Genomic DNA, 17,020 nt, shown 5'->3' with positions numbered 1-17,020 from the left:
ATGAAGGGTCCCAAAGCATTCATGTTTGTTTAGGATGGAAAAAAGCCTTTAAGATCATCAAGTTCCAACACTGTGAAGCCCACCATAAAACCACATCCACCACTAAAGCAAGAAATGCATCTACATGTCTTTTAACTACTTCCAGGGTTGGTGACTCAATGGCTTCCCTGAGTACTCTGTTCCAAAGCCTGACCTTCAGTGAAGGAAGTTTTCCTACAATCCAATCTAAACCTTATCTAGGGCAACTTGATGCCATTTCCTTTCATCCTACTTGGAGAAGAGGCTGACCTCCACCTGACTACAATCTCCTTTCAGACAGTTGTAAAGAGCAATAAGGTCTTCCCCAGGCTCCTTTCCTACAGACTAAACACCCCAGCTCCCTTACTGCTCCTCAAAAACACATGTGCTCCAGACCCCTCACCAGCTCCACTGCCCTCTTCTGGACTCACTCCAGCATCAAAATATCTTTCTTGTCATAAGGGGTGCAAAACTGAACACAGGATTTCAGGTGCAGTCTCACCAATGCCAAGTACAGGGTGACAATCCCTTCCCTAGTTACTTACCATTGTTACTAAATTTACAGCAACATCTGCATCACATTTTTACAGGAAGTACCAAGTGCTGATCCTTGACTTAGTAAATTTTAATTTGGTGTGAAGCATTAGAAATGAGAAAAAAAACAGGGGACAGTAAGAAACAAACCATAGTGGATAAAAGAGCATTTAACAATTTTATCTCCTGAGCATTTCAGCAATCACTCCATCTACAGATAAACGTAAAATCTCCACAGAACTTACATGTACACCATATTTGTGTCTAAGTCAATGCACACAATATCCTGCGGTGGATCGTACAGATCAAAATATCGTGAATCAACTCCAACAATAAATGGAACTGGTGCGCTGAGTACGGTGGCCAGAGACAAAGGACAAAGGGGGATATATGGACATTGCCATTGAAATGGAAATATCATCTGAAGAAAAATTAAATTAACACATTAAAACAAGACAACAGAAACTGTACAATAAAAATCAAGAAGTCATAGCACATCAAAATGAAATTGCTAAAAGCTTTGCAACACTGTCAGAAAAATGTTCCCAAGTCTGATCACTTATATACAGCACATCTCTTAGTGAGATATGCAAAAATTATGATCTTTCTAATAGTTATTAGCTACAGCACTTTAATTAAATGCTGTTGCTGGGAAAAATTACCATCTAGTACATCAGTAATTTTAACTTAAAAAAGCCCTGTAACAACTGTGGTGTTTAAACCAATTTCTCTCCTTGCTGCACAGAACACTTCGTACTTACAGCTACTACAGCTTCAGCAATTCCTGTCAACACAGCTGGTCTAAGAGAATGGAGCAGGATCTTGCCTTCTAGTAATACAAAGAGTAACAGAGTGGCACAGTTCTCTGGTCCAAGATTCATAAGCAGAGTGCTAAAGTTTGCTCCACTAAGGAGTGTATGGGAAAGGGGAAGAAAAGAAGAATGTTATCGGGTTTAAAAAAAAAAGACACTTTATTAAACTTCTGACAACTGTTTGGAATCAACTAGTTGAATGGTACTAATATTACCACACATCAAATACTTAACTAACTAACTAACAGCTCTCATGTCATTATAAGACTTATACTACCACAAAGTAACCTAAATTCAAATTCTACTACTAAAGAAAGATACACTAAGCCATGCTACTGCTGAATTTGTGTTGTTTATGGTACTCTTTCTCATAGATACCCAGGCATCTTGTCTTCACAACAGTTAAACACATCCAACTGGTTAATTCAAAAAGACAAACACCAGTAGTTTCATATGATGGGTTACCTCAGGCAAAAATCAAGAACTGTAGTATCCATCTGATCTTAGAATCACAGTATCAAATTCTAGTATGAGTCAAGCAAAATTAATCCACCATTTTGATAGCAAAATGCCTTTAGTTTCTACAGCTTAGACTCCATTTCATTTGTTTGGACTGTATGCATTTATGAATTGCAATGACATCTATCAGAGCACAGCAGTGTAAAATCTGTCCTTAGAAAAGCGTTTACAAGTTACTTTGCAATTTGGTGGCTGGCTGTGATTTCTCACTCAAGTACCTGTGCAACAGATGTGATTAAATATGAATATGAATTAAATATGATAAACAAAGAATATTATACAATAATGTTTTGGGGTAGGAAGAATAAAAATGGAGAATATTTTGGTTTTTAACTTAAAGACAAACCAAAAATCAACAAAACCGTTGAATCAAAACCTCATGTCACTATCATAGGGAGCTCCAACCCAGAAGACCCAAGCAGTATCCACAGAGACTGCACCAACCTCCAATCACAAATACAATTTTTAGGTGTACTTTTGAATTTCTGAAATGTTTGCATTTGCACTTTCAAAGATTTCACCTAACTATTCGATGTAATTGCCTCTCTTGGATCCAAAAAAGCAGAAAACCAAAACAACACTCTCTATACTACTAAAAAAAATAAAATTGCTTACTACACAGGTTCTGAAATACAGGATCTTTAAATACATGTATTTGTTTCCTCATAGACACCTTATTCCTTCATAGTTCCTACAATAATCTGGTAATTTATATTTATTTCAGAATAATTAATGATATTACACTTCCAAAATGGACACACCTATGTCAGATGACAACACTCTATAACATTATAAATGCAGACTGAACTTTCTGGTTAGAATGTTTAATGATACTGCAGTAATATTTGACTTCCTTCTATGACTGACTCCTATTTGCCTCTGAATTTTTCAAGTAGCATACATTTAAAGCATTAATAATGATACCTTAATGGCAATGGTGTAGAAACTGGCTGTGACAATATTAATGCATCATGGGCAGAAAGCTGAAACACATAAAGTAGTATGTGATTGGTATGGACAACTCCAAAGGTAATACAGTATAATATTCCAATACAAATGTATATCCATAATTTCATGAACTGCCTGGCAGACAGACACAATGTCATGTACCAGAGACAACCTCTGGGACTCGTGGTCACTAGGTGAACAGAGCTTGTATCAGTCACCGAAACAATTCTCAGAATTATAGAAAATTGTCTGTGACTCAGTGTTGGACACGCTACGGGCTGCCAGGTGATTAAACAGAGGAACACAAGAGAAAATGCCCCAGGGGACTAGACTCTGATCCACAGCAGTGGGTGGACAAGTGAGGGAAAGACAGAAAACAACCCTACCAGTGAGGTAACACAAATGGTGCCTATAAAACAAAAGGGTAGTACGAGGCAGAAATTTTAGAAGTGCAAGTAGGACATTGCTGCCATCTACACCACCTAAAGCCTGAAACTGTCTCCTTTGCTAACTTGTCCCAGATTTATATCAATGAGAAAGAAGGCCAACCCAACCATCTCCTCCCTGTTCCCTTCCAGCGGGCGGGTATTCAAAGCCAAGCAAAAAGCCTAAAGAAAGAAACCAAAGGCAAGAAAGAAAGTTTGCCATTACTGTAGTTAAAAATGGTTGCAAATGCTTGGCTTACCTGCACAAGAATTCTTGGCCTTTGTGGTGAAGGGAAAGGTATATTGTGCATAAAATGGGATATATGCCTGCAAAGTAGACAAGATGTTAGAAAACCAGCACTGGGGATTAAGGAGAGACTGAAAACAATGTTAACCACGTTTTGGAATTAATATTGTACCATGTTTTAGAAAGGCTGCTAAGATTTATTTACCATTTTGATACATTTGATATATTTATGCAAACCAAAACAAAGAATCTCCATTCAATTTCCAAGCATTAAATGTGAGTAATACTGACAGTTTCTCATGTAAGCAAAAGGTAAGAACACAAGGGCATCTAGGCAAGCCATTTAAAACCCCAGGCAGCCTAACTCCATTCTCTAGTTTCTAACTTGACTTTGCTAGGAGGAGCTACATACTCTGCCAGAGGTCTAACAGTTTTGAAAGTAACATTGTATTTCAGTAAACTTTTAGGACCCTGAAAAGCATCCTCTGCAGAGGTTTTACACGCACACAGAGACACACACAAAAACAATCTGCATTAGTTGTAGTGCTTGGACACACATATTCATTGCTATGGTACAGCATCCCTGAGTTTATACTTATTAAGCTAAAATGCAGGACTGCAAATGTAGCATGTATCACAGCTCAGCCATTTTCTGTGTTTGATGTAGCTCAAAGAAAGGTAAACATATATAACATATTTTAACAGAAAAGCCAAAGTAAAATCCAGTTAACTTTGCTGGCGCTGCAAGAGCCAGTACTATTAAACCGAAGCAGCAATAATTTCTATCAGTACAAAATAAGCTAAACAGTGGAAGCAAGACGATGCATCAACTATACCAACTAGGCAAGTGTGACATCCATAAATCACATGATTTCTTGAGCTGATAACTACATTCCCACAACAATTGGAGAAATGTTCTACATACTTTTCAATGGGAAGAGGATGAGGTCCAGAGACAGACAGTTTGTAGATGAACATAAGAAATTTTCGAAATGCTTCAAAGAAAGGCCAGTGTGAGAGAAGGCAGATGCATTTGTTTGAATTGATGGACTTGGAAGTAATCACTTTCCTCTCTACAGTTGTCAGGAGACCCAGCTGCGATTGCTGTTTTTCTGTTAGCAGCTCCCGGGGATACGGCTCATAAAACTGAATAGCAGCACCATATACCTAAAAGATGAAGGAAAACAGCTAAGCAGACTCAGTATTTAACAGGAGTATTTAACAGGTTAGAACTTCTGAAGCATCCTTAAGTCTTTCATATTTGCACACACTACAGTGCTTTTGCTGGTAGCTTATGAAATGACTTTTCATTTATGTAACACAGAAAGCACCCCTATAAACAAAATACTTTGGACTCTTGTGCTTCTCTTCCCCATTTTCACTGTACTTTCCTCAATAAAGTATTCATACTCAGTAACTTGAAAGGCAAGGAAGCAAACTGCATGCATATTAACCGTGAGGGTAAAGGAAAAAAAAAACCAGAACAAAATCAAAAATCCCTCAAACCCCCAACCCTCATGAAATGTTTGTGTTCAATAAATTCCCCTATCATTACCAAACTAAACAATAAAATTATTCCAGTTTTGACTTCACTCATTTTATCAAGGTAAACCTTTTCTAATATTTGTGAAGGAACAAGATTCAGGATGGGAGAGGTTCCAGGCATGGAGAAAAACATACAGCAATTGACAGGACTTTATGATACAGACTTTACAGTTCTTATGTGTTTATAAATATACACACTACTGTATGTTTCCCCAGGATTTGTATCTCCTGGGCATGTCCAGGCATGCCCACTTCCCTGCTTCCCTGCTCCCCTCTCTGATAGGCTGAAGAAGCTGCAGAGAAAAGACAGCCACCATTCGCCCTTTCCTTCCCCGGTTCCTCCCATGTTCCTCCCCCTTTGCCTGTGTCCCTACCCCGATTTGTTCCTCCCTTTGTCCGTCTCATGCTCCACCCCATATTCTAGCCCTTTCCCCACTTGAAACTCATAAAACCCCTACACCCCTCAATAAAGTATTCCATTTGCACCTCTACCTTGTCTCTGGACTCGTCCGTGCTGTGTTACGGCCCCATCCCCCCTCGGACCGTGGCAAATATTCCCTTCCTATTTTTCAAAGCTTCAATATTAACTGAATTATTCTGCCAAGCTTAGCAAAAGAAGAATGGGGAAAGAAAAATACTGCATCCTTCCTTGCAAAGGAAGTATTAATATTTTGGAGAAATATCTTTTTTCTATTTGGAAATGGAAAAGAATATAAATTTCCTATTAGGTGACTGAGACAGACTGGAAGTTGAGCTGTTATCACTAACAGAGCCAAACTGCTGTTTATTAGCCACAGAGAGATAATCACACATTAAAATCACTTATTCCCATATGCAGTTCACACACACAAACACACACAGACATACACAGTTGGCAAGCTGAAACAAAAGCTGAGAGATCAACCCTAAACTAGGGCTCCCTTGCTTCATCAGATGTACTTATAATCCTGTAGTCTCTATATATAGCAGACACTGCCTTTCCCACACATGGGCCAAGTCATGCAACACCTTTTTGGTGCCTGTGTGTGCCGGTGGCCTTATACAGCCTTCTTATTCAGAAAACAGATCGTGTTCTGAATCTATCACTTCATACAAATTCAGAGGGATCACTAATCTTGGGACATCATTAGAGCCTTTCACATATTCACCTCTCAGCACATGTCATTCCTCTTCCTGCCCTGCTGTTTTCTGGTAACTAGTTTCCAATTCATGTGCACAGATACCTACAGAGCCCAATTACACAAATTCACAAAGAAGTGGCTTTTAAGGTAATGACAGGAAAACTCTTAGCAACTTAAACATTGCTAACACGCGTCCTAAGTTCTCTTTTACATGCAGAGTACAATTCCATTCCCAGAAACTCCTTCCTTGAATCAACAGAGAAATCTATGTGCTATGAGTTTTAGTTTTATTAAGGGTATATGGTTCAGCCTACATGGGACTAAAACAGCAAATACACTTCCAGCTACTTCCTGTTTGGTTTAGTTTCATCTTACACAAAGGCTTAAGAAACACAATTTTAGAAGAGAGGTATTGAACAATTTATTTTGTAGTATTTCTAAAATACAAAAGAAACAATATTTATCTCCATAGTAGCCACCTGAAATAAAAGAAAAAAACGAGTTCACAGAGTGGAACCATACCTTTTCTGCAGAAGAGCAGGTCAGTACAAATGTTGAGAACACTGGTAGTGGATACTTGGTTTGAGGGTCCCAGCACTCAATAGTGGCTCCCATGGGAAGGCAGAAGAGAGGAACAGATTCTGACAGTGGGAATGATTCATAGTTCTCTTGAGGATATCTGAAAATTAAGCCTTAAGAATGGGAAAAGGAAAAGTAAGTACATTTGTTCTGTGAGCCCTAAATAATGTAAGCAATATATTTTCCACAATATATAGCTACATCTGATGGTTATCTGGACTTCACAATTTGAGATTACATCTGCAAAGAAGAAAGTCTCTCATTTGACAGTAAGACTAAGTGATCCAAGTAACAATCACTTGAAAATAGTGTATGAATACTGGTTGATTTTACCAAACCAGTCAGGTTGATGTGCTATTTAAATGTGCCACTGGAATGGATTTTATTACAAGAAATTCCTATGAAGAAAGTGATTATCTACTGTGAAGACAGCAGTAATACCTTCACTGAAAATAGGGTGAACTAGATGACTGTCTGCATTTTCTGCTCTCAGTATGTTCAGTTTCAACAAATTGTTTATTCAGCCTTCAGGTATATAACTCTTGCTGGTAGAAAACAGGCACATAAGCACTGGTTTACTATTGCTGCTCATCTAGCTTGTTTTATGGTACACGGACTTCATTACCTATGCTTTCCACTTCTGTTTGGTAGTTTACTCCTATCAAAGGAATTTGGTGCACTTAGTGCTGAGTAGAAACACTTCTGAAAGTTTTTCTGGTTTCCTCAAAACCAAAAAGAAATCTGTAGCAACACATTAAAAAACTTACAAAAGCCAGACTTGTCATTTATTGTTCAGAATATTTTTCAATCTCCTCAAATAAGGAACAACAGAATAGTTGTGGAACTGAAGGGAAGAAACATATCTAACTTTCAACTTAAATTAAAGATGTTGACACACAAAAAGAAATATGAGTAAGGCTGAACAGAATTTTTAGTTAGTCCTTCTCCAATACCACCAACACAAGTTTTGTTTTGTCTTTTGTTTCGTCTGAAATATTTGCTAAGATTTCTGCTAAAGCTCCTAAGCTACCAAGCCATGATAAGAACTAAAATAATACAGGAAAATGCTATTCCTATTAAGACTTTTCTTTTCCCTAGGAAAAAGTGAGGAGAGCAAAGAAGGCATTACAGGAGTTAATTTCAACTGACATCCTCTAAGAACAAAATTCTGACAGATGGTGCTTTATTACTAAATTATTACTTTATTTCAACAAAGCATTTGAATCCTTTTGTTTAGACAGCTTCTAAAATTACGTACCAGCTTTATACGCTAAAGAGTTAGAAGCTGGCACAGACTTCTTGTAACAAAGGTATACACTGGAACCCCACTGGAAGAAAAAAGTTTCATCTCAGAACCAGCAAAGATAACAATAGGCAACAGAAATCAAACGTAAGCATTTGTATATATTCCCACTTACAAACAAGTCAGACATTTTAATAAAAAGGATTACGGAATACAGAATACAGTGTGGTTGGCAGCTGAGTGCATGTAAATGATAAAAATGAGAATTCACCCTTCTCTCATTTTTTAGAGATTACAGGATTTACATAAAATAATGACACCACCACACTACTCTGATTTATTCCAACAAAAGAACAAGTAAAAGTGAAGCAGCTCAATTTGCAGCTTCACATTTTTATGGTTATTTAAAAGTAGAATCTTATGGAAACCTCGTCAGGGGAAGTGAAATTCTAATCATCACCACTTGAGGCTTCTATCAGACTTCCATAAACTGGTTATCAACATAGTATTTTTGCAGTTTGTCTAAACATGCTCTACCATTCAAAAAACCCACTTATTCCAGCCTGAGTAAACTAAATGCAAAACAGACTAAGTAAAAGAGAACCAATTAAAGCAAAGTACATGGAGAAACTGCAAGCATTAATTATCATTCTTACAGTGTCTTAGTAACACAGGCATTATTAACAACCGAGAAAAAGGTGTTTCTGATTCATCCTGAGTGTCAGCATCACCAAATGGTGGGAGAGAGATAATAAAAAAAATTAGAATTCCAGTGCACTACTCCTAAATACACCTAGACATGCATATGCAAACAGAAGTAGTGAGTATTCAGTATAAAACAGTAATTTCCAACAAGAAAGGAAATCAAAGTAACAAAACTGAAGTCTCACATATGGTATGAAGAATGAATTACGATGTAGTGACAGAACACAATTATAATAGCGCTAAGAAGAGTTCAAGAAGCTACTCCTTTAGGTATGTTTGTTGAGTTAAACAAAATAGAGAAAAAAGGCAACTCAAGCTTATAAATACTCACCATACCACAGTTTAAATTCTTATCAACTTTACAGAATGTATGAGGAGGGGTTTCTCCTTTGCTGGTAACAATAACACAGATATCTGTCACTGCCAATGAATTTTGAGGTCGTACTGGAGGAGCCCTTCGATATGTGATAAAGATCCGCTGAGAAGAAGCTGAGCTGTTGTTCACATTAGCGCAACGACCATAAGGAGTAGCTTGAATCACTTCACAGCCTGAAATTATGCGTTCCTTCCCTTCATACAGAACTCTGCAGACATGAAGGAAACAAGATATTATGTGCATTCAAATATATATGATGTTACTTGGACAAATTCAGAGAAACTGTCCATGCATTAGCACCCTACGTCATCACTGCAACTTTGTAATGCGCATTTTATATATTGTCTTTCATCATGCAGCACTTGAGGTTAAAGAAACTGCTCCAAAATATTCTCTGTGGGAACAAATGACAATTATGGGGGGGGGGGGGGGAAGAATCAAGCCACATTGAAAAGGATTTAGTTATAGAACTAGTAGGAATGCTACTAGTTCTATTTATTTTTCACTGTGAATGAAAAATAAATACAAAGTAAACTTTACATTGCTTGCACATATGACACCTGACAATTTCATCACTAAAATGTCTGATAAGTCATTTAAAATTTGTCTTTTTCTGGGTTTGGTTTTTTGTTTTTGGTTTTGGTTTTGGTTTTGTTTTGGTTTGGTTTTTTTGTGGGTAGGGTTTTTTGTTTTGGTTTGGGGCTTTGTTTGTTTGTTTCTAATTGGTTGTGTTTGGGGTTTTGTTGTTTTACTTTAGGGTTTTTTGGAGACTTTTTTTGGTAGGCTTTGGTTTGGTTTGTTTTTAAGAAACAGTCTTGGAAAAGAACAAAGTAGACTGCTTCCTAGATGAATTTTTCCAGAAAAAAAATTAATCCAAATACAGTAGTAATTGACATTCACAGTTTGAATAACACTCCTTAGGACAATGGGGCAAGGAGAGAAACTAATACTCTGCTCCACAGAGAAGGAAGAAATAATAAGTACAGTTGACTGTACTCCTAGAAAGCAGAATATATCTTATGTGGCTGTACAACAACATTCACATGGTGCTTGGATTTTTTTAGCAAGATCACTAGTTTACATCGCTATATTCTTAGCAAAAAACGAAAAATCCTTTACAGCTTCACAGCAGCTAAATGAGCTAAAGCTTTTCTTTTCCAAACATAAAGCTATTAAGAAGTTACTATGAGAAGAAATGTGGAAGCCAAAACAAACATCACTGAACATTTTTAATGCACAGATGCTATTATAGGGCAAGTTCTTTATCTCCCATTCCACACCCAAGTAACCAATGGTTCCGTTTGCTTGGCTCTCTGCAATACGTACACAGTAATTGCCACTTGCAAATCAGTTTTCATCATTACAAGATTAAGGATAAAGGTAATAAATTAAAACCTTGTATTTTGTGATCTCCAGCTTTCCACATGTAGTCCCTCACAACCTTACAAAAAAAATAAGCAGGCAATACATATTTACTGTCCCAAAATACTCTTGGTTAAATGTTTGACAGATTACAAGTAAGTATGTATTTGAAAACTTCAAAAAGTTACATGTCTAAGCCAAAAAAAAAGAAAGTTTTTTCAGATCCAACCATTCCCAGAACTTTAAAAAAATATATATGATTAAACTTTCAATATTACTTAAATACTATTCCCATCTTTAAACTGGAATATGCAAATGTTACTATTTATTCTGACTCAAGAGAACGAACACATATCTTGTTATAGTACTGATGATACACATGAACTAGAATACTTTAAAAAAGCAAAGAAATCACATGAGTTGGGAGCATACTGATGTAGCTACCAGACTGCCATAGAAATTTACTCAACTAGTTCATGGAGGACAATAATCTTAAACAAGGGTTTCAGTTGTAGAGAGTCTGATCATCAGATTTGCTACATTTAAAACAATGTGTAATCTCAGGCTCAAAACCAGCCTAATACCAGCATTTCCAAGTTTTAATATACTACCTACCAAGATATGTATGGAGAAAGCACATGCTAATTATATTATTTCTAAACTAAGTAATGTTCTGGAACAACATGTTTTTTGCACTTTTTATTGGGTTACCTGCTTCACAAAGTTAAAAAAAACCCAACAAAACAGAATACCAACCACTACAATGGCAGCAGCTCTCAGGCCGCGTTCATTGTGCATAAAGAATTTACATGAATTTTTCAAATCACTGCCAATCAGAATCTTAATCTGAAGAAAATTTTAACAGAGCAGTCTCCAAACAGAAGTTTCAATTCCATTTCATTTCAGTTTCATGTATTTTAAAGAAAATCCAAAATACAAAATTTTTCCAGAAATGTCTGTCAGCTGACAGCTTTTGACAAGGAACACCGCATTAATCAGACAATTCTAGCAGTTCAGTTTAGTAAGTTTGCAAGTATTCTCAGAAAAAGACTTAAGGGCCTGACCAGCATTCAAGACTGTAACAGTGGGGTAACCTCTCCTCAAAAGCAAAATGAAAATGAAAGCAACACTCACTTCTACAATATACACTGGAGCAGTATTATTAAACCCAACCATTTCCTGACCTCATGCATAGTACTGCAGTATGGTATTGTATTTGCAAGCAAATGGAAGAAAACCACCACACGGATCACTCAAATTAAACAATGGTTTTAATGATTCAGAGAAAAGCAATTAGAAGTGATGCATGAAATATTGAACATGGCACCATTTATAAGTAACATCCTCCCTGGCAGTGTAAGTTTATTCCTACTTGTTCCTGTTTCCCAGCATCTGCCTTTGATTAATTTGTACTGATTAGGGTTAAGATTTGTTTCCTGCTTCTTTAAGCATATAGTTTGGCTTCGATCCTAAGTACACATTGTTTGCTACAATATTTTATCAACTTCAATACAGTTTCATTTCAAGCAAAATATAAATTTATATGTAAAATATAAAGCTTACTCTAGATGTTAGGTCCCTTCTTTGTAAGAAAGACCAAAAAATTCTTATCCTCTCTTTGTAAGGCTGTTTGACCTTGTACATGGAAGTTCTCTCATAAGCAGTTTTACTGATGTAAAGGTACACTTCAATGCATCAGACAAAAGAAGAAATACTACCTTATTGTGCCTGTTGAGTTCAAAACCTTAAACCACAGACACCTTTCCTTCTGGAAAACCATTTCAAAACAGGTCGACTGTTGCAAATTGCATTGTGTCTAGGGCTGCTGTCCAGTTTGACTTGTCCTCTATGTACAACCATATTTCTGCCTCTCACACCTGTTATGCAAAATAAGCCTTCATAACACCTCTTCCTCTTTCCTTTAAGATAAGGAGGTTTGCAAGTATTGAATAATAAAGGGACTAATATAAATATACTAGGCAGTAGGAGTGTCAGAAAAGTGGTAGGTCAAGCAAAGGGAAAAGATGGACTTATGTTTTATTTCTACTGCCATCACTATTACTATTTGTCTAAACAAACAAGTAATTAGTTTCACCATTAGTCTCACCCTAAGCTGTTCTGAACACTCAGCTGCAGTTGTCACACCGGTGAGATTTCAGAAACAATGGAAGATGCTCGTTGTTAAGAACACTTTCCAGTTTCTATTCCAGTTTCTTGAAATTTGAGTTCACTTTCTTTTTTGAAATACATCTTCAGCAAAAAAAATCATGTGTTCAATTGATACTCCTGTAGACTTTCAGAAAACAGGTATAACAGGAATTACAAGGGTCATTATACCCAGAACCCCAAGGGTCCTTAGCACAGAATCACTAAGCAAACTAAAGCTTCCCATACTAATGTGAAAAAAAAAAAAGTTTTTAAAAAACAAATAAATATGCAATTCTTTCTTTATACAATGCAAGATACCTAACTTTTGCATTATTTAAAAAAGAAGTGCAGGAGCTCTAGCATGTCCCTAACTCAAGTGTAAAACAAAGAGAGGTGAAATTTTGTTTCAAAGTCTCACACACCTAAACCAAAACAAATCTCAAATCTCAGTTCTTGTCTATTTCTGGAACATCAGCAAAACAATCAATTAGGAAAGCAATGGAATGACTGTAGCTGAATTATTTCATAGATATATAAGCTTAAGATACTAGATTTTACAACTATATGTAGGAATAGGATCTTAGAGATCTCTTATCCTAGGATCAAACCTTTATTTTTCCAAATAATTTCCAACTAATATTTTCTCTAACTAATTAATCCAATTAATTCTGGGAAATGCAACATCCAGAGGCATGGCACATGGCCTAACTATATGCAAGCAAGCACCTGCATCAGGAAGTCACTCTAGCAGATTACAGACACTTAAGTTTAAGAACCAGTGGACAATTATGAAGGAATGAGGATGGAGGGCACAGAAATACAGAACACAAGGACATAGCAGAGAAATAGTAGAGCATAGCCCCAACCTCCCTCTTCTCCAAACAGCATTTAAGTACTTTCCCTAGCAGAAAGAAATACACAGACACACACAAACACTTATCAAGAATCATCTGAATGCTTGGACTACAACATAACTCATTTTTATACACATACCAGCAACTCTGACACAAGACTATGTTTTTCACCCTTTCAAGAGATGTACTGTTTCTGTACCTGCTATGTTCACTTAGCATGTCAGACAGGCTTAAAGGTAAAATATTCTGTCTCACTGGGGTTTTTAATTAAAATAATAGAGAACAGCATAAACTAGCCTTCAGACCGTGCATACATCTCTTGCACAAACTCCACTTTCATTTGAACACATTGGAATTTATAGATACCAAAAAAAAGATTGCTCTAACCATCTCTTGCACATAGTTGCAAAACAGGAGGAACAGCAGGGGGAAAATATGCATCACTGCTCAGAGAGAAAAGTCTCCCACGACGTGTTAGGTGTGACACCCTAAGCAGATCAAATATTAACTAGAAATACTATTTGCCAAATATCACCATCTTAGCCAATTATCTGCCTATTTTGTTTAGCAGGCATTCCCTACAAAATCTACCCAAGCATTCAAGTTCCTAAGGTTGTGGGGGACAGAAAGATAAACGTGCTAGTCAAGTTGCTTCCCTAAAGCCACATGCTGAAGACTGATTGTTCAGGAATTCCCTTGAGGAATCACTCACTGTAAAAATTCCTCCTTCTGCTAGAACTACTGAAGTTTGACAAACCATTGAAATAATAACTTCAGACTGCAATATGTCTTCTCGCAGTGCCAGTTGCACCCATAGGAAAAGATTATTTTAAAAATCAGTTTCGCTGAAGACAATTAGAACATAGTTTAGATGGCCAAGATGAACAGAAACTAGAATGTATAAAGTTAATTATTTAACTTGAACTGTAAGCCTTAGAGAAAACTGTCTTACCATGAAACTACTTTCTTTACTAAGATTTCAGTGACAGTCTTCTCCTGACTGGACCCTGCTTGTCAGTTGGCACTCAAACTGTAGGCAAAAAATGGCATACATAGGCTTTACGCCTAATGCATTTAAGCTTATAAATGAAAAAAACTAAACTTATGATAGCTTACATAGAGATGTATGACTTTTACACTATTGTTTACTATTTCTTTAATAACTAAGGAAAAACACATGCATTCCTTATTTTGCCATAATCATAATCGTATCCTCACCCATGCTCTGTTTTCTCTTTCTCATTATATCCCCACTAGTTCTAAAATGTCCTTAAACATTCTTAAGTTGTATCTTTTACTATAAGTATTAAATTGAATTCCACAAGGTGATAATTTTTGTTGTCTCCTGAAGTCATTGTTTTCAGATTAAGCATGTTAATATTTCTGAATTTGGACTATATCATTTCTATAAATAAATTTTGTGCTATTTTCTCACCTTTCATAAAACTGCAGCAGAGAACTTGATTTCTCATATTTGCTTTGTTTCATCACTCTCTCTCCCTCTTATCTTCTAAACTAAAACATTACCATTAATTTTAAAAAAGATAAGTTCACTAGAAGACTGACATTTTGTTCAACCTATTCCAGATTCAAACAGTGGATTTTTAAAAAGTTTTCTTACATCTGTCTTCATCATCACCTATAAAGAGTAAGATTTGATCGTTATTGAAGAAGGAACTGAATTGTGGTAGAAATCTCACCCGATGTCAGTAAGCGGTGGTTTGTCCCGCCCTCTCTTGTAGCAAAGAAAAAGTTCAGGACTCTTCAGACTTCCATAGTTTAAGTTGGCTTGAAGGGCTGTAGGAGTGGCTTCAATACAGGTGTATCCCTCTGGGACAGTTTCACCAGCTGATTTAATTATCACAGCAATGTCAGTAATTGGAGCCTTTGGACCAGTTGACTTTGTTTCATGTCGGCTTATTTCTTGGTCCAGCAGGGTTGCCGTATCTGTATCAGTGAGCCCTGCCACTACAAAATAGTCAGCCACTCGTGGACCTTTGTCTTCTATCATGGTTATGTCAGTATCTGGGGAAAATAAAGAGACAGAAGTTCAAACATTCTGCTTTCAAACACAACCCTTTCCCTCAACAACTATGAGGATTTAGAACTTTTGAAGAAATTTTTGCAAATACAAGAATTCCTACGTAGAGAATTCTATGAATTCATGAAAATTCTAGGGAGACTCCAAATAAACCTTTGACTTTTGCTGCTTAAAAAAGATATTGAAAGATATTGTCAGTAATTAAATTTCAGTTCTAGCACTGTAACAGTCATGTTTAGAGTGAGATAAAGGATAACTCAAAGCTCCTGACACAGCAGTTACATAGAAAATTGCTCACTATAAGACCATTCAAGCTCTTCGCAGGCTATAAGTTAATGTAGATATCCCATTCTAAAAGCATCTGTATTTTTCTGTCACTGCTTGTGAGCAATTTCACTAAAGAATCATGTTCTCTTTTTTTTTTCTTTGAGAGAGAGAAAGAGAAAGAGAGGGAGAACAATTGCAAATACAGCCTCATTACTTTATCTTCTGCACAGTTCATCCATTTTGTTTCATAACCCAGACCTAACAGTGCAGTCTTGAACATTCAGCTGGCAACTGTAACATCTGGAAGTCATTTACAAAAATCACACATCCCAACCCACATTTCATCAGCTGATCAGGCAGCACACATCACTGCTCAGCTTCACATTCCAGATCTGTAAAGAGTTGTTCTTCCAACATCACCAATGTTCACTAAGCATATGATGTTAAAGTACTGAAATACAAGTTTCTATTAAAAACAAACCAGCTTATGCTCAAGTATCTCAAGTACAATTTCAAGTACCTGATTCTCATTAAATACTTGTATTTTTAGAAGATACATAAGAAGTATTTAAACAGTGGTAGCCAAGCAATAAACCTGAATATTGTTGTACCCCTACAGGAAGATTGGGACCACCTTCTTTAAGATCCCCTTGTTTCTATCACCAGATTTCTGGAGATCCCATCTACAAAGCTAACCAAATAGGTCTGGCTCCCACCTTTGAAAATAAGAATGCCACAGCTACCAAGGTTCCACCTACCAAGGAGTGGTGGTCCATGGATATTATCAAATAAGTGCACCAAAATTGAGAAGGTTCTTGTATTCAGAATGCCCTAGTCTGGTAACTGCAGAAATACTGGCCTCTGCTAACAGAACTCTGGTTTGGTGAAGGCAGTATAATTCTGTTCCCTGCAACCTGGTTAATCACCTTCCTGTTCTTATACTGCTCTTTCTTATTGAAATGATACTAAAAAGGTATTTTCCATCTTTACAGTTTAAAAGACTTCTAAAACTTTTGATAATGAGTGTACCGAGTACTGAGGGAAAAATCAGTTATTCATCCTGCATATTTACTAAGAAATTTTAGCACATGATTATGCAACTTCTCCTGAAGAACAAGAAAATTACTCCAGAGCCATAGCTACTTGTGAAGCTTCTGAATCACATTTAGGTACAGAACTTGCATCAGTTTACCCTTTTTACTGTCATAAAAAAACATGAAATGAGCAATAAAGCCCCTTACAGGCAAGCAAGTCAGCAAGAAAATCAGGGGTAATG

The 17,020-nt window shown here is 36.6% G+C and overlaps 1 protein-coding gene across 3 annotated transcripts in view; it reads right to left on the bottom strand.

Moving 5' to 3' along the window:
- The window catches only part of DENND4C (DENN domain containing 4C), a 68,346-nt gene that overhangs the window by 36,154 nt on the left and 15,172 nt on the right, over positions 1-17,020 (bottom strand). For all 3 annotated transcript variants that reach the window (XM_027634453.1, XM_027634454.1, XM_027634452.1), the window contains exons 2-10: positions 15,137-15,461; positions 9,028-9,280; positions 8,007-8,076; positions 6,692-6,861; positions 4,429-4,670; positions 3,517-3,583; positions 2,808-2,866; positions 1,314-1,458; positions 798-973 (exon numbers count right to left, since the gene is read on the bottom strand). In XM_027634453.1, the coding sequence (XP_027490254.1) occupies positions 798-973; positions 1,314-1,458; positions 2,808-2,866; positions 3,517-3,583; positions 4,429-4,670; positions 6,692-6,861; positions 8,007-8,076; positions 9,028-9,280; positions 15,137-15,447 (1,493 nt within the window). In that variant the 5' untranslated portion in view covers positions 15,448-15,461. The remainder of the gene's footprint in view (positions 1-797; positions 974-1,313; positions 1,459-2,807; positions 2,867-3,516; positions 3,584-4,428; positions 4,671-6,691; positions 6,862-8,006; positions 8,077-9,027; positions 9,281-15,136; positions 15,462-17,020) is intronic.

Source organism: Corapipo altera, unplaced genomic scaffold (assembly GCF_003945725.1).
Source record: "Corapipo altera isolate COAL_440 unplaced genomic scaffold, ASM394572v1 61411, whole genome shotgun sequence".
NCBI lineage: Eukaryota > Metazoa > Chordata > Aves > Passeriformes > Pipridae > Corapipo > Corapipo altera.
Note: the sequence above shows the minus strand (reverse complement) of the source record. Positions and strands in the feature narration are given on the sequence as shown.